Source organism: Mugil cephalus, chromosome 12, assembly GCF_022458985.1.
Source record: "Mugil cephalus isolate CIBA_MC_2020 chromosome 12, CIBA_Mcephalus_1.1, whole genome shotgun sequence".
Taxonomy (NCBI): Eukaryota; Metazoa; Chordata; class Actinopteri; order Mugiliformes; family Mugilidae; genus Mugil; species Mugil cephalus.
In genome coordinates this window covers 27,366,045-27,390,267 of record NC_061781.1, presented here as the reverse complement: position 1 = coordinate 27,390,267, position 24,223 = coordinate 27,366,045, and the positions used below count along the sequence as shown (strand labels likewise).

At 46.0% G+C, this 24,223-nt stretch overlaps 1 protein-coding gene across 2 annotated transcripts; it reads left to right on the top strand.

Annotated features, from left to right (window-relative positions):
* The first annotated feature begins 681 nt into the window (after nucleotides 1–681).
* LOC125018037 (golgin subfamily B member 1-like) lies at nucleotides 682–22,806 on the top strand. 2 transcript variants are annotated; one of them, XM_047601652.1, is made up of 27 exons: nucleotides 683–1,481; nucleotides 1,995–2,117; nucleotides 2,242–2,478; nucleotides 2,974–3,061; nucleotides 3,799–3,938; nucleotides 4,980–5,135; nucleotides 5,284–6,390; nucleotides 6,569–6,609; nucleotides 6,680–6,788; nucleotides 7,102–7,224; nucleotides 7,581–7,757; nucleotides 8,552–8,695; nucleotides 8,900–9,046; nucleotides 9,120–9,242; nucleotides 11,324–11,527; nucleotides 11,647–11,793; nucleotides 11,876–12,025; nucleotides 13,953–14,093; nucleotides 14,167–14,355; nucleotides 15,055–15,238; nucleotides 16,072–16,184; nucleotides 16,265–16,546; nucleotides 17,179–17,291; nucleotides 17,363–17,501; nucleotides 17,975–18,243; nucleotides 19,093–20,397; nucleotides 22,488–22,806. In XM_047601652.1, exons 1-27 carry the CDS (start codon nucleotides 1,311–1,313, stop codon nucleotides 22,693–22,695), a joined length of 6,330 nt encoding a protein of 2,109 aa, XP_047457608.1. In that variant the 5' UTR covers nucleotides 683–1,310; the 3' UTR covers nucleotides 22,696–22,806. The 2 variants fall into 2 exon arrangements, with proteins under 2 accessions (XP_047457609.1, XP_047457608.1); XM_047601653.1 differs by lacking the exon at nucleotides 1,995–2,117 and having other exon boundaries at nucleotides 682–1,481.
* The last annotated feature ends 1,417 nt before the right edge of the window (nucleotides 22,807–24,223 follow it).

The following is a 24,223-nucleotide window of genomic DNA, read 5'->3' as shown; positions in this document are numbered from 1 at the left end:
CCAGTTAGTTTTGACTCTAATTAGCTTTGACTCTAATTAGCTTTGACCCTAATTTGCTTTGACTCTAGTTAGCTTTGACCCTAATTAGCTTTGACTCCAGTTAGCTTTGACTCTAATTAGCTTTGACCCTAATTAGCTTCGACCCTAATTAGCTTTGACTCCCGTTAGCTTTGACCCTAATTAGCTTTGACTCCAGTTAGTTTTGACTCTAATTAGCTTTTACTCTAATTAGCTTTGACCCTAATTGGCTTTGACTCCCGTTAGCTTTGACCCTAATTAGCTTTGACTCCAGTTAGTTTTGACTCTAATTAGCTTTGACTCTAATTAGCTTTGACCCTAATTTGCTTTGACTCTAGTTAGCTTTGACCCTAATTAGCTTTGACTCCAGTTAGCTTTGACTCTAATTAGCTTTGACTCCTGTTAGCTTTGACTCTAATTAGCTTTGACTCCTGTTAGCTTTGACCCTAATTAGCTTTGACTCCAGTTAGCTTTGACCCTAATTAGCTTTGACTCCAGTTAGCTTTGACACAGTGTTTAACTATGGAGGGAGGGAGGGAGAGAGAGAGAGAGAGAGAGAGAGAGAGAGGATGGTGTCTCTATTTTTACCACCTCCTCCACCTCCTCCTCCTCCTCAGCTGAGTGTCACAGTTCAGGCTTCACTTTATATCCGGAGGCGTCGGACCAGGAGGTACAAACTTTACTTTTAACTCTATGTTTCACTCTGTAAAGATGAAGCTGTGGTAGCTCTGCTCTGTATATGGAGATCAGATAATAATAATAATATATGCAGATAATAATAGATTTACATATAACTGAGTTGAGCTCATTATTGAGAATCAGGGAGTTTTGATAAAATAACAATGAATGAATGATCCACTCATTCATTCATGGTCTCTCTCCTGTAGCCTGGACCAGACTGAGCTAACAGAGCTAACAGACCCACCGCTAACCAGACTCAGGGTTTTATTCTTTAGTTTAACTGATTCCACTGGAGCAGAACTCACTGGAGAGTTAACGCGGTGTCTTTGTCTTCAGGGTTGATCTTATTTGGGTCTGGGTCTGGGTCTGGATCTGAGTCTGGGTCTGGGTCTAGATCTGGGTCTGGATCTGAGTCTGGGTCTGGGTCTGGATCTGAGTCTGGGTCTGGGTCTGGGTCTGGATCTGAGTCTGGGTCTGGGTCTGGATCTGAGTCTGGGTCTGGGTCTGGGTCTGGGTCTGGGTCTGGATCTGGGTCTGGTATGGACCATACACTGGTGAACCTCAAACTGGTTCAGGATTGACAGGAAGATACGAAACAGGATTTCTTCAAGATGACCAGAGAAACAGAAGACACTGAGTCACGTGTCTCAAAGAACATTGCAGGGGGACAAGGGGGACAAGGAGGACAAGGAGGACCCACCAAGCCTCCCCCGTCTTCCACAGCTCTCAGTACCATCGGCATCCAGGCTGGACGCTCACAGCTCCTCATCTCTGTCCTCAAGGTAGGAACACAAACCAAGACACTGTCCTCCTCAGTCCCCCGTCCTCCCCCGTCCTCCTGTCCTCCCGTCCTCCTGACTGGCTGAATGCCTGGAGGTCCTGGAGGGCTGTGTGGAGGTCGACCTGTTGCTGCTGTTGTTGTGTCCATGTGCTGCTTCCTGTTTTAGCTCCAGTTATTTATAGGAGCTGCAGCGTTCCTCAGGGTGACACCGTATCTGAGGCATGAGACCAAAAAAGACCAACAACGTGATCATTCACATGTAAACACACATGAACACACTCACCTTCACAACACTGACACACGCAGGACGCTTTAGGTCATTGTTATTGTTATTCTTAGTGGTGTTGTTGTTGTTGTTGTTAGTAGTGGTGTTTGGAGTTACAGTCTCATCTCCTCCTACTGAGCATTAGCCTAGTTAGCTAGTCAGGTAGCTCGCTAACAGTTGGGAGCTAAGAGGAGCTCAGGAGAGGAGTTCCTCTGGTGATTTCTGGGTTCTGGGTGTGTTTGTGTTCAGAGCGGGTCTCTGGTCCACCTCCAGCTGGTCCAGGTCCAACCAGGACTCTGTGAGATCGGATCGGACCAGGAGGAAAACCAGACGCTGATCCAGGAGCAGAGGGAGCTGCTGGAGAAGCTCCTGGTAACAACAAATATGTCTTCTAAGAAAGAGGAAGCTGTGAATTAGCAGAGAAAACATTAACCGTCTGTTTGCTATTAGCATGTTAGCTAATGTTAGCTTTGATGTTTAATTTGTGTTTTTCCAGAAACATGAGGATGAAGTTCTTTCTTTGGTGGAAAACAAACGACAGACGGCGAGGAGGAGAAAGGATGGAGGGATGATGGAGAGGATGAGGAGCAGGAAGGAGGAGGAGGAAGAGAAGGAGGTGTCCAGAGCCATGGAGGAGTCTCTGAAGGAGGCGTGGTTGCTGCTCCTCCGACTCCTCCATAGACGACAGGAGGTCCTGATTCTGGCTGCAGACTTTTACCAGAGAGCACTGGAGGTAACAACACAAAGGAAGTTTCCTTAGAGTAGATGGAGGCAGAGAGGAAAGGTTCCTAAAGAAGGTTCTGCAGTGAGATGTGCTGAGAGCAGGGAGGAGAACTTTAAGAGGCTTAGAGAGGAGAACATGGTGGAAAGAAGAGGAGGAGAGATATTCTCCTGGAGCAGGAATCATTTTACCTGGTTAATACACATGGATGAAGAGCAACAATGGTTTTAAAGTAGATCTGCTATTTATTTCTCTTCAGTCTCATAGATCAGATTCTAGGATTCAGTCTGTGGATGTGACTCGTTCTATGGATCAATGACATGATGCCTCATACGTAGCAACAGGCTCAACGGGCCGGTCCTGGTCCTGGTCCTGGTCCTGGTCCTGGTCCTGGTCCTGGTCCTGGTCCTGGTCATGAAGTGTTTGTGGTCTCGTCTCAGGCTCTGTGCTGTGTATTTACTAGTTTTGAGGTGAAGGTTTTAATCTCGTCCTTCTTTGTTTGAGCAGTTTTCCGTCAGCATCCAGCAGGTGGAGAATCTACAGATCAACAAGAAATTGACGGAGGTGAAGCTCATCTATGACTCCATGAGAAGAGGTGAACAAATGTTTAGATTTAGGTTTGAACAAGACAACAGGTGAATAAACACATTAAAACCTCAGTAAATGAACCAGGTTGTGATAAACTGACATGAACCAGTAGGAAATACTTTAAAGAACGGATTCTATGTGTTCACAGTGGTGTAAACTGGTTCAGGGCAGAGTCGAATATTACAGAGAGTCTGTCCAACCAGGGGGCGGAGCGTCTGATCTGTCCCTCTATGCTGATTGGTTCTGAGCTGGTCACATGTTTCATGGGCGCCATTTGTTACAGGGCGACGTTTGTTAAGATTTTATATAGAAAAATAAAGTCACACCATCATTAATGTGAACTTTGATCTCAGAAACACCCAACACCACTTTACACATGAATAAAGTCTGAAGTTAGCCTAGCCTTATGCTAGCCTTATGCTAGCCTTATGCTAGCTAGTTATCTAGACTAAACACAGCTCCAGATAACAAGATATTTAAAGGAAGTAGACGCTGGGACATTTAAGTGAGAACCTTTTACATATTATAACATTTATAGGCCTGTTAATGGTGGAAATAAGACATTTATTTCAACATCCGCCCAAAGGGTTACACTGTAGAATCTAACCTCTGATGTAGCAAACATGGCGCCGTGGCTTGACTTGGACAGACTCTCTCTAATATATGGTTCTGGTTCAGAGCGGACTTAACTGGTCTAAGCCAGTCTGAACTGGTCTGAACTCAGAGTGTGTGCTTTGGTTCCAGATGTTCTGGGGAAGTCCCTGCAGGTTCTAAACAGCAGCAGTGTCCTGTTGGAGAAACTAAAGCAGCTGCAGTGGACAGAGGCCCTCCAGAGGAGAGGAGGAGTACTGCAGGAAGATGACCAGGAGGAGAACCAAGAGGAGGTGGAGTGTTACAGCAGCAGACATGATGACACCTTCTCCTGATTCAAACCCTTAACTGAGTTTAATGTTCACCACCTGGTCCAAGTAAAGCTCCTCCCCTTTAGTCTGTGGGTGGAGCTCCTCCCCTCTAGTCTGTGGGTGGAGCTCCTCCCCTCTAGTCTGTGGGTGGAGCTCCTCCAGCTTTGACTCCATTAGTTCAATAAGAAGCTTCTCCAGTGTCTCCAGGTTTCTTCCATCCAGTGTTTTTAGTTCAGATCTTGTATTGATGATGTCAGAGTCTGAGTCTCCAGCTCGTCCCAAACATTCTCTCTGGGTTCAGGTCCAGAGTCTTTGTGCTGCTCCCTGTCAGACTGGAGCCTTTTTTCCCGATTGTCCTCCCTGATCAGTGGTTTTCTGTTCAGTCCCTTGAGTTCCCTTCACATTGTCCATGGTGTGAAATGTTCTTCCTTCCACTATTAAACACAGCCCTGAGTTCTACTGCTGCTTTTCTTCCAAACATTTCTCCATCAATCAGGATTTATTTCTTCCTGGTCGACCATGGTTCTTCACTATCCTTCCAGTCTGGAATAAAGGTCTTAAGCCAGTTTCAGTAGTTTCTAGATGTTTCCTCTGCTTGATGCAGCCAATGATTTGACCCTTCTCCACCACACTAACATCTCCACCACCAGACTAACATCTCCTCCTCCATCAGACTAACATCTCCTCCACCAGACTAACATCTCCTCCACCAGACTAACATCTCCTCCACCAGACTAACATCTTCTCCTCCACCAGACTAACATCTCCTCCACCAGACTAACATCTCCTCCACCAGACTAACACGTTTTGTGTCTTTACACATGGTTGTTGAAGAAATGAGAAGCTCCTCATTGCATCAGTTGGTCTTAAAGAACTTGTTGAACTAATGATCCACCAGGAGGCGCTGGACTATGAGCTCAGTTACATCCAGGTGGAGATTTTTATTGGTCCAGTGTGTGTTCTGGTTTCTGAGAACCACATCTCAGACTTAGATCTGATGCTGAGGCTGCACCTTCTCCCCAGAGTCCCCAGAGATCCAGGAGCTGCAGGGGGGCGGCTCTGAAGCTGGAGGAGCTGGTGGAGCTGCTGCAGGATCGGAGGCGGAGGGCCGACCACGGCTTCAGGCTGCAGCTCCAACAGGTGGAGGACGACATCAGGGTCCACGAGAATCAGTCTGAGGTGAGATAGACCTCAGCGTTAGTGTGGACCAGTTAAACCACATATGGAACAGGTCTGAGTCAGACCAGCACCCCTCAGTCTAATCTGGGTCCAGACAGGGTTCAAATATAGAGGACTACAATTAAAATGTTTTTTATCTCTTCCACAGGACTGGAGTCTGATCCTGGACCAGGACCAGAGGTCTGGATCAGACTTACAACCAGAGTCTGGACACGTATCCAGAGACCTGCAGTCTGAATCCAGATCAGCAGAGACTGAAGAACTAGATCTGAAATCTAGATTCAGACCATGGAGGACCATAGACCTCCCACCAAAATCCACATCAGAAGAAAGTGAACCGCTCCAGACAGGGTCTAGATTAGATCTGAATCTCACATCCAAATTCAAATTAAGGTCTAATCTGAACCTGAAATCTGGATTAGAGCAAACCAGAGATCTAAAAGCTGGATCTGGATCAGACCTGAATCAGAACTCCTCAACAGAGGAGGACCCAGACCTGCAGACTGGAACCAGATCAGAAACCAAAGGGGAAGAGCTAAGATCAGGATCAGAGAAGACCAAAGACCTCCAGTCTGTTTTCACATCTCATAAGATCAAACTCATAAGATCAGGATCAGATCTGAGGTCTGAATCTAGACTGAAGACTGGATCCAGCCCAGACCTGTCACCAGAGTCCAGAATCCTACAGTCTGAGTCCACATCAGACTTTCAATCTGGATCCAGATCAGAAGAGACGGGATCTGGATCTGATCTGGATTTAAATTCTAAATTCAGACCGGGGTCTGGTCTGAAGACTAAATCTGGATTAGAGCTAACCAGAGATCTGAAACCTGTATCTCAAGACCTGCCCCCGGGATCCAGATCAGAGGAGACCAGAGTCTTTAAGCCTGGATCCAGATCAGTGTCTAAAGTACTCCAGTCAGGATCTGGATTAGATCTGAAAACTGGATCCAGATCAAATGAAAACAAAAACCAGCAGTCTGGATTCAGTCCATTGGAGACCATGAACCTCCCACCTGAATCCAGATCAGACCTGCAGCCTGGATGTGGATTAGACCTGAACCAGAACCCCACAACAGAGGAGGACACAGACCTACAGACTGGAACCATATCAGAACCCCAAGGGGTTTCAGAAGATACCAGAGATTCTGTATCAGAGGTAGACCCAAGATCCAGATCAGAGCAGATCCAAGACCTTCAGTCTGGGTCCAGGTCCTGTTCAGATATGCAGCCACGTTCTGGACCCAGATCAGAGGTAAAGGTTTAGTCCAGTTACTGAGCGAAGTTCTGGTTTAATCTAGATCTGAATCTGTGTTTACACTCAGACTAGATCCAGATCAGGCTCATTATATTTAGACTTTATATAAATCTACCTCCTCTCAGTTTTTCCTCATGGGGGGCCCCTGGTCCTCTTCGTTATGTCCCTTAAACAGGATCTGGTCCAGGAGCAGCGAGAGTCTCCGTCCTCCTCCAGGTCAGAACTGTTTTATTTATCCTGTTTGTCCTCAGGACGCTGGAATCTGATGTCTGCTTCCCTCTGGTAGTCCGACGCTGCAGAGCATGCTGGGAATGAACTGGCCGAGTGAAGAAGGCTCCGCCCACCCCACCCTCCTGACCAATCAGAGGCAGCAGTTTGAAGGCATCATGGACAAAGTCAGTATCAACTCTTCTTCTGTGGTTTTAAATGTAGCTACTACTACTACTACTCCTGCTGCTACTACGACTACTAACACTACTAATATTACGACTACTACTACTACTACTACTATTACTAATACTACTAATATTAATATTACCACGACTACTACTACTACTACTAATAACAATAATAACACTATTAACACTACTAATAACGGTACTACTACTACTACTACTACTACTACTACTACTACTAACACTACTAATAATGGTACTACTACTGCTGGTACTACTACTAGTATTAATGCATTGTGATGGTGTGTTGCAGGTGTGTACCGGGCTGCAGCAGAGTACCAGTGTGTTGATCTCTCTCAGCTCTGAACCAAGACCACAACTCTCTGAGGCTGAAGATGCTCTGAACACAAACCTGGCCCTGTACGCACAAGCTGAGGTACAACACACCTGTAGATACACACCTGTAGACAGACACCTGTAGACAGACACCTGTAGATACACATGTGTAGAGATACACACCTGTAGACACACACCTGTAGAGACACACGTGTAGAGATACACACCTGTAGATACACACCTGTAACAACCTGTCGATACATACCTGTAGATACACACCTGTAGACACACCTGTCGACACACCTGTCGATACATACCTGTAGATACACACCTGTAGACACACCTGTAGATACACACCTGTAGATACACACCTGTAAAGAGAGCCTAATTCACTTGTTATGGTTCTTCTTTGTTGGTGTTCAGTTCGGAGATGATTCTGGTCTGTCTCCTCTGAAGGTTCTGACAGAGCAGCTGAAGAGAGGCAGCTCAGGAACCAGAACCAGCTCCTCTCAGACCGGCCCGTCTGGCTGTCTGGGTCTGGTTGTGGAGGAGCTGCAGAATGTGAAGGGGAGGGTTGAGTCCAACCTGGTGCTGCTGCAGCCCTACGTCAGGTTCCTGAGAGCAGCTCAGCAGGTCCTTCATCGTTTGTTTGTGTTTAAAATCAAAACCATGTTCCGTGTGACTGTTGTGGTGGCTGTAATTTTATTTAGTTAGAGATGTTATTTGATTTCTTTATTCATAAAATGATGTATTTAGTTTACCTGGGGTCCTGGATGGGGTTAAAGACAGTGGTGATTAATGAGGCTCTGAGTTCTGAAGCAGGACGTCCTGGTTTAGGTTTAATCACAGGTTACACCTAAAGGTGGTTGGAGGGTCGCAGATGAAGATGCCGACAACTCTGAGGTGGATCTGATCTCAGGAGCACATGAAGCAAACTACGTCATCATCATCAAATAACCTGAACACCAAACCAAACTCAGCTGAAGTCTGTGAGTGGAGAGAGTCCACACTTTAAATACCTGGACAGAAACAGCAGAGACTCCACTTCCTGAGGTTCTCAGGAGGAACAAGCTGGAGACCTGGTACAGAACCTTCATCTCAGTGTGGTACATCAGAGTCAACACTGCACATAGCACCACCAGCCTCCCTGGACTCTATCTAGAGACACAGCTCAGGACACCATCTATTCCATCTGCTGCCTCTGGGAGGCGCTACAGGAGCAAACAGACTAAGAAGAGCCATTAATGACCTGCTGAACGGGAACACGCCCAAACTGACCACAGACCTCTGAGCTCATCCTCAGGATTATTAATGTCTCGTTTTGTTCTGTGATCTACTCTTTTAATTTTATTGTGCTGCTTTGCGATGATAATAAATTCTGCTTCTGATGAAGATGATGATGAAGATGACTGTCTCCTGATCTACAGGTGGAGGAGGAGCTGGAGGAGCTGAGGGAGATCTACAGGTCACCACAGAAGAAGAAAGAGGAGGATGTCTGCTGGCAGGAAACACTGCAGAGACTCGACGCTGCTCAGGAACTAGGAAACAGCTGCATCCAGGCCGTTACTGTGGTAACCACCCCCTGTTGATGTTGACAACAACATGGGATTAAAAGATGAGAGTTTATAGAACAGGACGTCAGATTAGGAGAAATGAAACAACCTGAGGCTGAATTCAGTTTGATAGAAACATGACTTCAAACGAGATCAGGATAAGATGAAAGGATCTGAGAGAAAGTGAGGTGACATGATGAGATGATGACCCTCGTGTGTCAGGGATCTGGATCCGGTTTGGGGTCGGTGTCGGTGGTTCATCAGACGCTGCAACGACTCGAGGCGACCAAACAGGACTTGGAGGATCTGCGGCACCAGCATCAGATCCAGATCCAGATCTTCAGGAAACATCAGGAGAAGCTGCAGAAGGTACGAAGCCGACACCTCCTCGGAGTCAGAGCCGCCTCCCGTCAGGTCTCCTGTCAGTGACGTTTGTTTTCAGACCCGTCAGAACCTGAAGTGTGTGTTGGAGCTGCTGGACTCGTGTACGCTGACGGATCTGGGTTCAGACGTGCAGACCTCCAGACTGATGGAGCGCTTCAGTCGGGCCAGACCTCATTTCACTGTGAGTCTGAGCAAGGACCAAGGTTTTATCATGGTCCTAGACCCCTACACTAAGACAGATTCAGGTCATTTAACTGGAGGCTGTGGTTGGTTCAGGGTTTTCTTTGCTGAGGACTGAGTAAGACTCTGTGTCTCCAGTAGGAAGAATGAATCCAGTCAGGAGGCTTCACTCTGGTCGACATCTTGCGTGATTTCTTATCTTCATTTCAATCGCTGCAGCTGCTTTTCTTCCTCCAGAAGATGCAGTGGTGGAAAAAAGTTTTGGGATACCGTTAAAATGTGACACCATCTCAAATATTATCATGAAACATTTGTGTAAAATCTTTTTGTGTTTCAAAGGTGCGGCTGCATTAGACACAAACACATACAAATTATATTTATTCTGTTTATTGTTTACGAGAAGAACTAACAACTGGTCCTGGACCCTGTGCTCCTTCAGCCTGGTTCTACTGGTCCTGGACCCTGTGCTCCTGCAGCCTGGTTCTACTGGTCCTGGATCCTGGATCAGGTTCTACTGGTCCTGGACCCTGTGCTCCTGCAGCCAGGTTCTAATGGTCCTGGATCCTGTGCTCCTGCAGCCTGGTTCTAATGGTCCTGGATCCTGTGCTCCTGCAGCCTGGTTCTACTGATCCTGGATCCTGTGCTCCTGCAGCCAGGTTCTACTGGTCCTGTACCCTGTGCTCCTGCAGCCTGGTTCTACTGGTCCTGGATCCTGTGCTCCTGCAGCCAGGTTCTACTGGTCCTGGATCCTGTGCTCCTGCAGCATGGTTCTGCTGGTCCTGGATGTGAGTCAAGGGGCTTTATCTGGTAGAAACATCCAGTTTGGACCTGGACACAACAGAGCACGTGCAGAAGGGACCATGTGGGTTTGGAGAACGAGCTGAATGTGTGATGACAGACAGTGAGATGAGCAACACCAGCAGCATCATGCATCAAAGCCTGATGCTGCCTCCACCATGTCTGACAGTAGCTACTGTCCATGCTGGAGATGATGCTTGGCCTGGCCTTCTGCGTAGCAGAACATTAGCAGGAGGAAGATAAAGCTGGAAACTGGACTCATCTGACCACAGAATCTTCTTCCAGGTCCTGACTGTCCAGTCCTTGTGTTCTTGGGTCTAACCTCAGTCTCTCATTGATCAGGGGCTTATTCACAGCCTTGTAGGACCTTAAGCCATGATCTAAACGTCCACCACGTACAGTGAGGCTGGAACACTGGACACCAGTTTGGTTTGACCACTGCTGAGAATCTGGATCTTCTTTAGGTTCCTTGTTTTAGACATTTTAGTCTGAAGAACTTTCAAATGTTCTAGCTTCATATAGACACGAAACGCGGCAACAGAAAAATGTGTCTTTAAATAAAAAACACAGCCTTCACTTAAGCAACATTAAGGTAAGGTTTGAGAAGGTAATATTGCGATTATACAACAATTACCAACAAAATAAACCATTCATCGAAACTGAGACCATTTCCGTTTCCTGCTCCAGTTCTGACAGTTACAGTGTTGCCATGGAGACGGACACAATATTGCCACAGACTTGGTGGAGCGACATTTTTGGTGATGAGTCAGCTGTGCTGTAACGCTGATTTGAACACGTTCTAAATGTCTTATTGACCAATCAGACTGCTTGGTCGGAACTACTTGTTGTGTAATAGTGGATCACTGGAACCAAAATGACTCAGTACTTAACATTTCTGATGAAGAGTGATTCTTGATGCAATATTTGACAAATACATGAGGTGTCCAAAAACTTTTTCCACCACTGTATATATCTGTTAAGGGTTTCAGTCCTCCAGGTCATGGTTCACATCCAATAAAAACATTTTTAAAAATCATCTGGACTTGTAGATTTTAGAAGATGTTTCATCTGAGCAGCTTCTTCAGTTCTAAGAGACTGGAGGTAGTTTGACGTTTAAATAGAAACTCTGTTTAATATCTAGATAGATAGACAGCTCATGAGATAAAAACACATTTTTACGACCACAGTTTGATGAATAAAGTCTGTGATCACTAGGAGCTTTAGAGAAATTTGAAAATGTAAACCAACCTTTGAATGTTGTTACTCCTTCTGTCTTTTCTCCAGCAACTAGACGCTGAGGTGGAGCAAACAATGAGGAGCTGGAAGAGTCTTAGAGGAGGCCAGGATCAGCTAGAGAAGGAGGTGGAGGAGGTGGTAGAGGAGGACCTGTCAGAGCTGCTCAAGTTGCAGCAGAGAGTGAAGCACAAGATCCAGGAGAGCGAATCGATCCTGGATCTGACAAGCAGCTTCCACCTGACGACCAAACGAGTGAGTTCACAGAATGTGGTTAATACATCAAAGTGAACATTAATGGGCCCAACACTGAGCCTTGGGGAACCCCATCGTCATCTCAATACACAAGAAGTCACCTCCTATTTTGTGTCCAGTTGGAGGCGCTGCTCCAGTCAGAGCCCTCGAGTCTTTTATCTGGTTTATCTGGGTCCGGTGAGGCCGAGCTGAGTCAACAGATCCAGAACCTGTTTGAAGCCGCCGCCGCGTTGAAGTCGGACATCTGTGTCGCCGTCACCCAGACTGTAGGAACACCAGAACCCTTGCAGAGTCCAGTCATGTCTTTGTCTGTCAGGTTGTTCATGCTGCTCATATCTGCCCTGTAAGAGTTGGACAAGTTTCCGGACGGAGCAGCTGGAGGTTCGTCTTCTCTCTCTGGACTCTCTACGCCTGTCGTGGTTGAACAAAGCAGCTCGACGTGAAGAGAAACTCTGCAGAGATCGACTGACCCAACGGCTGCATGACAACATCAACCAGGTGGGACCGAGTAATATTTCATCAAATCTACAAAACAATAAATGCAACTCATTCAGTTTTTATTATCTTCTGGGTCCTTTAGAGTTTGTCCTCATGATTCTACATCAGCTATGAACCACATGGAGACTGGACTCATAGAATCTGGACCTTTAGTCTCCATCTAGTGGTCTAATGGTGCTACTACAGATAATACACACAATGTAGCCATCTAGTCGTGACAGTTAGCTTAGCATTGCTATGTAGCATGTAGCCTTGGTGGCTGGGGTCCTGGGGAGTTCCATGTGTAAACATCCATCTTCTTCTGGATCGTATAATGAGCTCAATGGTAGAATGTGATGATGTCCAGGAGAAATAAAATGTCCAAAGGTTGAATTGTGTGTACGTTGCCTCCTGTAGTGAATCAGTAGCATTTTGGAGCCAGATTCACTTTAAGAGGTAAAAACCCAACGTGGAGGAACTTTGGGTTCTTTGGTTTGATCCTAATGTCCAGATGGAGAGTGGACCTGGTTCTGTTTCACTAGAACCTTTGAAGAACATGTGAGCTCTGTGGTGTTTCTAGAAACTCTGGGTCAATTTTTTTTACTTTGATGGTGACGTTTAACATCAGCTGGTGGTTCTAATGTTGTGGCTGATCTCTACAGATGAAGGGAAACCAGTTGTTCAGAGTCTCTTGTCTTTATTTCTTCGAGTTTCTTCAATTGTGATTCATCTCCAGGCTTGAAGTAAATAAGAAAGGAAGGAGGGAAGGAAGGACCCACCAGTTGAGAATCATTGTTCTACAGTTTTTATTTAAGGTGGTTTTCTGTGTGTGAAGCCTTTTTTATTTTATTCATCAAACTTGTTGCTCAACCCGGGTTTCCCCTAGACTGCACGGCCTAATCCTCTGATCTTAACGTGACCATGTGTCCAAGTCATCTTCAGCTGTTCTTCACTGACAGATCAGACATCTGACACCAGAGACTGAAACGTCCCACTGGATTTAAACGCCTCTAAAAATAGTCTCATCAAACCAGGACGACCCGAACCTGAAGAGGCACCTCGTAACCTCCCCACTATCTTCTTCCTCTAGCGCCACCAGCTGGTCCACGGCTTCAGGTGTTAGCGAAATACACTACAGGGCCAAAAGTATTCTCTGTACTGTGATCGGACGCCACCTGAGCAACAAGTCCAGTCTCTACTAAATATTCTACAGTCACCTGCCAGTTGTTTTAGAACAAAGTGGAAGCCACTGAAGTGTCAGGACATGTGTGAATGGGTTTCCATGGCCCAGCAGCTGCATCCCAGTTTAACATCACCACGGTCCATGCAGAGCGTGGGATGCAGAGCGTTGGATGCAGAGCGTGGGATGCAGCGGTGGAGACGTTCTCTGGAAGGACATCTGGAAACCTGATGGACCAGTCTAGGTCTGGAGGTTCCCAGGAGAACGCTGCTGGTCTGACTGCACTGGGCCAAGGGGGAGTTTGGTGGAGGGGGGGGTCATGGTGGGGGCTGGTTGTTCAGGAGCTGGACATGGTCCCTTAGTTCCAGTCAAAGGAACTCTGAATGCTTTTTTGGACCCCTTCCTGTTCCAACCTGACTGAGAACCAGAGCACAAAGCCAGGTCCATAAAGACCTGGATGAGGAAGAACAGGACTGGCCTCACAGAGTCCTGACCCCCATAGAACCCCTCTGGGATGAACTAGATGTGGACTGTGAGCCAGAACTTCTCCTCTAACATCACTGATGAGCTCCTGAAACCAACTCACTCCTGAGCCTGTGGAAAGTCTTCCCAGAAGAGTTGGAGCTGTTAGAGCTGCAGAGGCTGGAGACGTCACATTAAACCCTGGAGACTAAGAGCAGACGTGACTGGAGGTCATGTAAAGGCAGGTGAGAGGATACTTGTCCTTCCTCAGGATGTTTGACCTTTAATCTGAGGAATCTCTTTCAGCTTCGTGACTCCTTTAAGGAGCTGAAGAAACGTTTCAACAACCTGAAGTTTAACTTCCTGAAGAGAAACGAGCGCAGCAGGAACATGAAGGCCGTCAGGAACCAGCTGCAGCAGGTGGAGATGTTGGAGGAGAAGCTGCAGGTTCGTCCTCACAGACGTGATCAGATTATTATGATGAACTCAAACATGTGACGCATACACGCCTGATCCTCAGGGGCTCAGGGAGCGTGTGCAGACTGTGACGGGCCGGCTGGGGTCGGAGGTCAGGGATGGAGCCGTTGCCCGGGAGATGGAGGACGCCGTCAATGAGCTGCAGAGACAGATGGGAGAGTTGAAGCGAAGCATCGACGACCACAGGCGGACTCTGGACACGAGCCTCCGGCTGCAGCGAGCCATGGACGAGGTAAGCATTACACAGCACAAACCCCAGCACGAAAGTTTTAGTACATTTTGCCAAACAAAATGCAAAACAGATACTCTGGCCTTCAGCAGCGGTTCCTCCGTATGAGCTGGTTCTGCTCAAGGTTTCTTCCTGTTAAAAGGGAGTTTTTCCTGCCACCGTCGCCCTCAGGCTCCTCTGGAGGGTTCATTTTGGTTTTTGTAAAGCATCTTGAGACAACTGGTATTGTTATTGACGCTACATAAATAAAATTGAATTGAATTGAACTGAAAAGGAAAAAAACAGCTGAATGGGGGCATGTAGGTACAGTAAAGAGAATAAATGTGTGTGTGCTTGTGTGAGCGAATGGGTGGATGTGTCTCTGACTGTAAAAGCGCTTTGAGTACCTTTGAGTAGGTAGAAAAGATCTATATAAGAGCAAGACCATTTACCATTTGTTAGATAGTAAGTCACAGAGACAGGAGAGGCTGATCTAGGAAATCCATGAAGTAAGGAGGATGACACCGTGGGTCCAGCATCTGTTCTGGGTGAAACATGCACTAGGAATGGAGTCCAGAACAATGTGATGTTTTTGTTGGAGCCACTTTGTTGATCAAGAAGAGTAGAATGTGTTTAGCATCCAGGAGACCAAGTACCAGGCCCATAGGGCCCATTCAAATCCAAACCACACTTTAATAAAGCCTCCTACCGCTCTGTGTCCAGTACCATCTCTGGTGGGACGACGCCGCCGCCACCATCGCCAGAGTTGGGAAGTTTTCCTCCGAGTGTCGCAGCAGCGCCGCCGTCTCTGTCCTCTACCAACAGTTTGAGAAGTTCGTGTGGCCGACAGTTCCTGAGCAGGAAGAGAGGATCAGTCAGATCCGAGAGCTGGCGGCCAGGCTGCACGGTAACCAGGCGTTCGGTTCACACAGAGGCTCGTTCAATGCTGTGCTCTCTGGCTCTTTACCACGACTTTAACCTTTTACTCTTTATTAATGTTTCCTTGTATGTGCACATAGTTGGCCAACAAAGCTGATTCTGATTAAAGACAACTAATTGAAGTTCATTGTTCACATTTTTTAATTTTAAACTACATTCATAGACTCCAAAATGAACAGTTCACATTCATATTTTTAAAATAAACTTTATCATAAACTTTTCTCCAGATTGAGCAAAACTCATATAGACGCTCACAGTTGGAAAAATTATGCATTCAGTTAAAAAAATATGGACATTCCTGCACAATGGTACCAGGCTCTTATTCTGAAAAAGCAGCAGGTTTCACTGTTTATCTACGTCAGAGGCTCCAACTCATTCTAGTTCAGGGGCCACATTCAGACCAGTTTGATGTGAAGGGACCGGACCAGTAACACAACAGAATAATAACCTGCAATAACGACAACTCCAGACATAACATTAGTTTTAGAGCAAAGAAGAACAAGGAAATTAGGAGAATGTTTATATTTAATAAAATATCCTTTAATAATAATCAGTGAAATCTGGACTCATGTCTGTCTGCTGGTTAGTCTGGGTCATAGTTTTATTATAACAGTCTGAATAAAATGATTTGATACCACTGTCTCCTCTCTGGATGAGGGACAGGAAAATGGAGGTCAAAGGTCAGACAGGGGGGAGTGGGCAGGGCTTTGGAGGGAGGCGGAGTCGTTCATTTGCTGTTCATCTGGTTCCAGTGAAAGTTTTCTGTCTAAAGCAGACGTGTCGTTGGTCTGAATGCTTCAGGGCCCGAGGAAGGACGATGTCTGGTGGAGAAGACGACGGTCAAACACAGTGAGATGGTGGCGTCCATCATAGAGCTGAGCCACGGCCTCATGGAGCTGGAGAAGAAACTCAAGGTGACACATTCATTCCTCTCATCGCACTGATTCACTGAAACACATTCACATCAGCACTAATGAGACCGTGGCGCTTACAGATGGAGAGTCTGGAACAGAACGACGAGGAGGAGGAGAAGAAGGAGGAGATGAAAGAGAAGAAGGAGGAGAAGGAGGAGATGAAAGAGAAGAAGGAAGAGATGAAACAGAAGAAGGAGGAGAAGGAGGAGTTGAAAGAGGAGAAGGAGGAGATGAAACAGAAGGAGAAGAAGAAGAAGGAGGAGTTGAAAGAGGAGAAGGAGGAGATGAAACAGAAGGAGGAGAAGAAGGAGGAGATGAAACAGAAGGAGGATAACCGAAGTTCACAGGACGTTGCTGACATGGTAAAAATATTTATAGCTTTCATTTCTTGTCTTTGAACCAGACTCTGCTCATGTTCAGTGCTTTTAATGTTTTCTTTCTATTTATGTCTGTCAAAAGGACATTTTACATTAATCATGTTAATAGTGAATGTACCAGTGTTAACCAGCTGGCTAACTTTCAACTGTCGTCCGTTTGGTGCGATGTCTTAAGAACTACAATCATATCTATGGAAAAAAAATCAAAGTTGTTAAAATTATTCATTCATCCCTAACAACCAGGTATTAGCCATTAGGCTAAAGCTAAAACAAACACAGTCACTAGAGCAGTAGATGACACCGTGCACCTGGTTCCTCAGAAGCCTTCAGGTCCTTCAGCTGGAGACTGAACATATTGGAAGAGGTGCAGTTTATTATGTCTGGGATTAGTCGTCTACGCCTCAGAAACAGCCCTTTCAGAGTGAGGACACTGTCCCTCTCCAACATGATGATCCTGTTGTTTTTATCGTTTTAATTGTTTGTCTTCTTCGACCTATGTTCAGTTGTTTTTAAAGTGCTCTATAAATGAAGTTGAGTTGGGTAAATGAAATCAGTTTTTATATTTCCTTCTGACAGTGAGTGAGTTGCAAACACTAATGAAGCTCCTGTTCTTGCAGAATGAGCTGAAGGAGACAGGCCACACCCCCGAACTAACCGCCATGCATCATGGGAAGTATGTTTCTGACAAGAGGCTGACAGCAGCCAATAGGAAGCCTCCGTTCCAGAGCAGGTTGGTGTTAATGTTCCCTTTTCATCACATGACTTCAGTTCTACCTTGCTAACTAGCTCCTCCTTTTTCAGGTTCACCTCCTCCTGTTCCCCGGTAGAGGTTAACCGTGGCGTCCATAGCCACGCCCAACCTGTCGCCATTGACAGCCAGGCCACACCCCATTCACCTGTGATTGGCCCATCGTTTTCTGACATCCAGAGAGAGTTTCAGGTGAAGGAAATGAAAGAGATCATTTCACACATGGATTTTTTCAGGGATCCTGTTCAGATCCTCTTTCATTTTGAATTGTGTTCCTCATGTTTTAAAAACGTTTTATTTGCTTCCTTCTTTTGTCTCTGGAGAGACAGAGCGTTTTACTTTGAGACTATAAAAGATAAAAAGTGTGACCATGAAAAAAGGGATACTTTAAATGAAACACTGTGACTAGGGTGTTAATGGGAGCTGGTCAGACTAGCAGGGACCTGAACGATACAGGACATTCGAATTGATACCACACAGAGAACTGGACATTAGTTAATTTCTGCACCTCTACCTTCACTTTACCAACACATGGGACAGGGGAGGAGGTTAAAATCTGTACTAGGTGCTGTGTAACATGCCAGAAAGGTAAGACCTGCTTTAACCTGGTGGACAAACCAGTACACCTAGTAAACACAATAGTGATCCAGGTCTTTGTTTCCCAGAATACATCAGCAGGAATGCTACCGGAGGCAGAGCTGATGGAGGACTGTCTCTCTAACGATGAATACGAGTGTCCATCACCGGACGATATTTCCCTGCCACCTCTGGCAGAGACCCCTGAGTCCAACATGGTCCAATCAGATGAGGATGTCTCCTGCTTCAGTTCCCACAGCCACCAGGGTCATGTCCCAGCAGAACTAACTGGGACGGGTGGAGTCCAACAGCATAGACAGGCCAGTCACATGGAGGTTTATCTGGCTCCTCCCAACAGGTCTGTGTTACCAATGTTCTGTCTTCAGTATCTTCTCAAAGAAAGAATTAAAAAGACTAAAAAAAAATTGTCCCTGTTGTTTTAAGCTTGAAGCCCTCTAGTCCCAGTCCAGACCGACATAGGAATATTTAGTCAACATAACACTCGTACCTCAGGTCAGAGTTCATCCTCAAACACATGGGACGGCCCATGTGTCACTTTTCTTTTCATACATCAGATTAAAGATTATTCCCAAAATAACTGTTAGTTTCTGGGTGTAAGCAGCCAGAAGAAACGTCCTGGTAAAATGTTCCTGGAACTAAATTCTGTTCTGTGTGGAAACCCAGATGTTGGAGGGGGACAGTGTCCTCACCCTGAAAGGGCTGTTTCTGAGGTGTAGACAACTAATCCCAGACATAATAAACTGCACCTCTTCCAATATGTTCAGTCTCCAGCTGAAGGACCTGAAGGCTTCTGAAGAACCAGACATGTGAACATCACCAGCTGTATCTGCCTCATAGCTGCATGGTGTCATCTATTGCTCTGGTGGCTGTATTTGTTTTAGCTTTGAACTAGCCTAATGGCTAATGCCTGGTTGTTAGTTATGAATGACTAACTTTAACAACTTTGATTGTTTAGTACAGATATGATTCTTAAATAGTTCTTAAAACATTGCACCAAACAGACGACCGTTGTAAATTAGCCAGCTGACTAACACTGGTACATTCACGTGGTGAAACTACTTTGTGCCTGATGAAAAAAAAAATTTTTTTCTCTCATGGGGGGCTCGGATACTCTTCTGTCCTTTTTAAATAAATAAATAAAACAAAGTGAAATATTCATGATTCATGTTTCTGTTTTTTGTTACAGGATCCGATCAGAGTCCAGTTCATTTGCCCAGAGTCCCCTGACAGTTCCTGGTCCCAGCCTCCCCACCAGTCCTCTGTGCAGCGTCCTGGCCTTCAGAGACACCAACACAGTCCATTCCCCCCAGGCTGTTAGCCTCCAGGCTAGTTTAGCTTCTGGATCCAACTCAGTCCATGAGAGCAACAAACAGAAAAATGTCTTTAAAGGATGGAGCTCTTTACAAATCACCCACAGCATTGCTTCTAAAAGTGAGACTTTACCGCTGCCTTGTCCAACCGGTAATTGTCCTTTGTCCTCTCATAACACTCGTCAACAAGATACAAAAACCAGCCTCCACCAGGACTTAAATCCCTCCCAAACTAGGAAGGAAACCGACTCTCAGACCAGCGCCGGTACAGTTACCCAGCGTCCCCCTGCAGACGCTCATCATACCACCTATTCAGCCCCAGAAAGTCCCTTGTCTCACAGTGAAGCTGGTACAGTAATTAGTCCCGTCCCAAAGGACAGTTGTCCTCAAAGTCCCACTCCAATGGATCATCTCTATAAAGGCCAGACCCGTCCACAGGACACGGGTCTTCTCAAATCCTCTACAACTGTCCCTCGAGATAACAATACTTACCTGGACTCCAGGGGCGGCCTTGACCAGAACAGACCCTCGTCCCAGAGCAGTGAGGAGGCGTCCTCAGGCTCCACAGCCCAAAGTTTGTCCACAACCACTCCCCCGACTCACAAACAAACCAGTTACTGTCAGTCCAGAGCTCCACAAAGACCCTCCTCCCAGGAGAAGAGAGATTTCCTCCATGTTCACCTCCTTCCTCCCATCAGTACATGCACTCACCAGACAATCTGCTCCCTCCATTACTCCTCCACCTCGGCCTCCACCCAGCAGTGTGTGCATAACTCCAGCATGACTCCCAGCAGCCCTGCTCCTCATTCTCCTCCTCCTCCTGCTCCTTCTGGGGCTCAGACCCAAGCCTTAGCTCAACAGGCTAACCTGCATGTCAGCCCCCCCTCCCCTCCACCCCATCTACTAACTCCACACCAACATCCAGATATTTGCCAGCCTGTGTCAATACGTGAGGAGATCAAGCTCACCCCTCAGATCCAAGGGCTTCCCCTCCCTCCTCCTGCTCCTCCTGCTCCTCCTGCTCCTCCTCTGGCTCAGGCAGAGTCTCTTCCCCAGGGAAAAGCCTCTAAAGCTGGCCACCCCTGCTTCACCCGGCCCTGGTCCAGAGCTACCGTCATGGAGGGCTCTCCAGTGACACTAGAGCTGGAGGTGACGGGACACCCAGAGCCCAGACTCAGCTGGTGGGTAGCGTACAACCAACTCCATGATAACACACACGCTTTAGGAGATTAGCATTAGCTACACAGCTCCCCATCACACTCCCTTCGCCTTTTAACACCTACCATACACTTCCTGTCCAGATTAGGACACATGACCTTAACTCCAGCCTCGACCTCATTGGTTCAAGACGAAAACTAATTACTGATGATTATATTCAACTCTGTCAAGTCAGTGAGACAGAGGAAGCAAAGAGCGACTTCCTGAACCAGAACAAAGAACCAGTGGGTCCGTGGGTCCTGTCCATGTCCTGTGTTCTCGTCATCAGTGTCCCGATGTCCTGATGCTCTGGTTTTATCTGAACCCATGGTTCTCTTCTACCTTCATATCATGTTCAGACTCTTCGTTGGTCTTCTGGTTCATCTGTCCACCAATCAGAGTGCTCCCGTCCCTTTTCAACTCCTTCCCATGTTACTGTTGCTACGTTTGCCAAACCATAGCACCGCAGGGGGAGTTGAAGGTCTGTAGACCACCAGTGTCAATCATACGGGTCAGACGGTCTAATCTGGCAGCATGGATTTAAAAGTCCAAATGTACATAGATGACCTCAATTTATCAGTTAAAATAACTAATAAATAATCTCTAATTAATTCACTGTTTAATTCAGAGACGTGAACAGGACACAACACTGAGACCAGGACTAGATAGACCAGAACTAGACAGACCCAGGACTAGATAGACAAGGACTAAACAGACCCAGGACTAGACAGACCAGGACTAGATAGACCAGGACTAAACAGACCCAGGACTAGACAGACCAGGACTAGATAGACCAGGACTAGACATACCCAGGACTAGATAGACCAGGACTAACCAGACCCAGGACTGAACAGACCCAGGACTAGATAGGCCAGGACTAAACAGACCCAGGACTAGACAGACCAGGACTAGATAGACCAGGACTAGACATACCCAGGACTAGATAGACCAGGACTAACCAGACCCAGGACTAGACAGACCAGGACTAGATAGACCAGGACTAGACAGACCCAGGACTAGATAGACCAGGACTAACCAGACCCAGGACTAGATAGCAGGCAGACATGAGCCCAGATTACACTGATTTATATAAATTTTTTTTTTTTTTTTTAAAAAGGATAGTTGGTTAGTTAGTTAACAAGTCTGGAGTTGTCGTTACGTAGGTTAGAGTGAAGGTTTATGGGAATTCAACCAAGATCATGGCTAAAATAAAATGTAACAGCGTGTCAGAGATGATGATTGGTTGAATCGGAAAGGGAACGGCCAAGCTGGTTGATCACCTGATCACCAGGTAAGAGATCAATGAATAGTTAGCTTAGCTGAAGATGTTAACTCCCTGCTAACCACCACATGCTTATTTTCCAATGAGGACAGAACATGCTAACGTTAACATTAGCTAGCAGATACTAACACATGGCTGATGGTCGGGAGGAGATAACTGAGTAACTCCTGGAGCACCGTGTTTTTTTTTTTCTAGGATTCTCTGGAATAATTCAACCTCTTTAACCTCCAGGTACCAGGAACCATGTGTGGTAACGTGGTTCCTGGTGAGGTTTATTGTCATGTGGTTTTCATTGAGCCAATTAGAGGAGATCCAGGAACCATCCTCAGGTATGATCAGGGTCTAATGTGGTCTACAAGGTCCCCCTCTGATCTGGTTTATTAGGAACCATGAAGAAGAACAAGTGTCCTAATGTTTCTAATGTGATGATGTTGACAAGTGTCTGAATCAGCTCTGATGTTCTCATGTGACAAATACATGTTGACATTAGTTTAAGGACCAGGAACCAGATATGAGACCAGGAACCAGATATGAGACCAGGAACCAGGAACCACATATGAGACCAGAACCAGATATGAGACCAGGAACCAGGAACCACATATGAGACATCCATTCATCAGTTTCTCTGACGTCCTATGATGACACTCTAGGGTTGAAGTGTTTCAGTGAGAGCCCTATGAATGGTTAAGGCCGTGATGCGTTCAGGGACTGTACAGACATTAGTAGTTCAGGGAGCCCAGGTTCTCCAGTATCTTCCCGTCTGTCCTGACTCTGTCGTCATGGTCGCTCCAGGTCTGAAGATGGAGAGTCACGTGACGGTCGACTCAGCCCCCATCAGGACCCGGAGAGGGAGGCCGGTGATCATGATGGTGGTGGTGGTGGTGGTGGTGATGATGGGTGGCTGCTGGTGGAAGTGTTGGACACCATCAGAGAGGACTGGCAGACCTGGTTTGGTTCTCTGTGTGCCCTGCTGTGGCTGCTCTACCTGATCATCCTCTGATCCTCACCAGGAGACAACGAATCCAGCTCCACTTTCCAACTTTATAATCTGCTTTCTGTTAATCTGTTTGAATCTGTACTAATGATATGAATAAATTCACAGTGTGTGTGAGCTGGACTCTTCTTTCTACAGCGTTGAAAGGTTGCTGGTTCAGGTCTGACGGAGCTTTGAGTTAATGAGCATTTGTTTATGTATTTAGATCTTTGGTCATTTTCTCAGTGAAGCCTTGTCATGCCCCTACCAAGGTCTAGTAGAGTCTGGATGTATTGCAATTTATAGAATTTATTTACATGAAAAATGTAACTGACAAATTTGATAAAAGAAAAAAAAAAGAAAAGTAATCTGATCCATGCTGGGATGAATTTGCAAAGTGCAAAAAATTACATTGAAGACTTTAAACTCTTAGTATTCGAGGCTTTTTGCAGAAAACGTCTTATTAGGTCAAAGTGAAAACTGTTCATGAACATTTTGGAGCTTGTTCAGAATCTTGGTCTCTTTTAAAAGCCAAGACTCTGAAGTTTCTAGTGCTTGCTTTCAAGTGAATTTTTTGTTCTTTGTCCAAGATGTTGAAACAGCTCTTTGTGGATTTTTATGGGACTAAAAATGGACTGAAAATACCGTTTTAAAGCTTATCAATACAAAGGGGGGATTTTGACCTGGATAATATTGATTGTTGGATTTATATGAGGCTTTACCGATGCGTTTATGCTTGTTTCTTGTTTTTATTGTTTTTTATATCAGTCAAACCAGAAGAAAATGAACTTTCCAACACAATGCATGCAGCATTTATTCACAACACAACACAACTCGTGTGTAGAGCTCCGATTTGTTCAAAAAACTACTGCTGTCCCATATACGACCCAGCGGAACATTAAGGGATTAACTACAAAAGTATCTGCTGTTCCTCAGGTTCACACAGCTTTAGTGAGAATCGTGGACGTAACACGACACTGAGACCTGGAACTTAACAGAAACTCACTTCTTTTCCTTTAGAAACGTCCAGTTGTTCATCCCATATTTCTAATAGTTCAGTTCATTAAAAGGAAACATGTTCATAATGTTCTTCTTTACACTAAAACAAAGGAAAACATCTGGAGTTGTTGTTACTTATAGGTTATTATTCTGTTGTGTTACTGGTCCAGATCCTTGAGATTAAACCGGTCTGAATGTGGCCCTGGAACTAGAATGAGTTTGACCCCCCTGGTCTAAAAGCTCTCAAAGTTGCCTGCTTGTGTTAAATGCATAAATGGCTGTTTACATTATTTATTAGGATTCACAGCGCAGCAGAAAGTAGGGCTAACCTTTACCTCAGAGGGTTAGAGGAGGCATTACAACATTGTTTGACTCGTGAGCGGTGGCACTGGAGCCCTAGCAGTACCGAACCTCCTGTTCGGAAGATATTGTCATTCTTTCCCCCGAACAACAACAACAGTATGTGGATACTTCATATATACACGGGGAGACACTGGAGGTGACACACGCGCAGGTCTGAGGTGGGCAAAACCAAATCTCAGAGCGCAGACAAACG

Coding starts and splice junctions, on each gene's coding strand:
- LOC125018037 (XM_047601652.1), top strand. CDS start 1,311: ATGACCAGAGAAACAGAAGACACTGAGTCACGTGTCTCAAAGAACATT. Junction 5,136..5,283: donor TCCACGAGAATCAGTCTGAG/GTGAGATAGACC, acceptor TCTCTTCCACAG/GACTGGAGTCTGATCCTGGA. Junction 14,094..14,166: donor TGTTGGAGGAGAAGCTGCAG/GTTCGTCCTCAC, acceptor CCTGATCCTCAG/GGGCTCAGGGAGCGTGTGCA.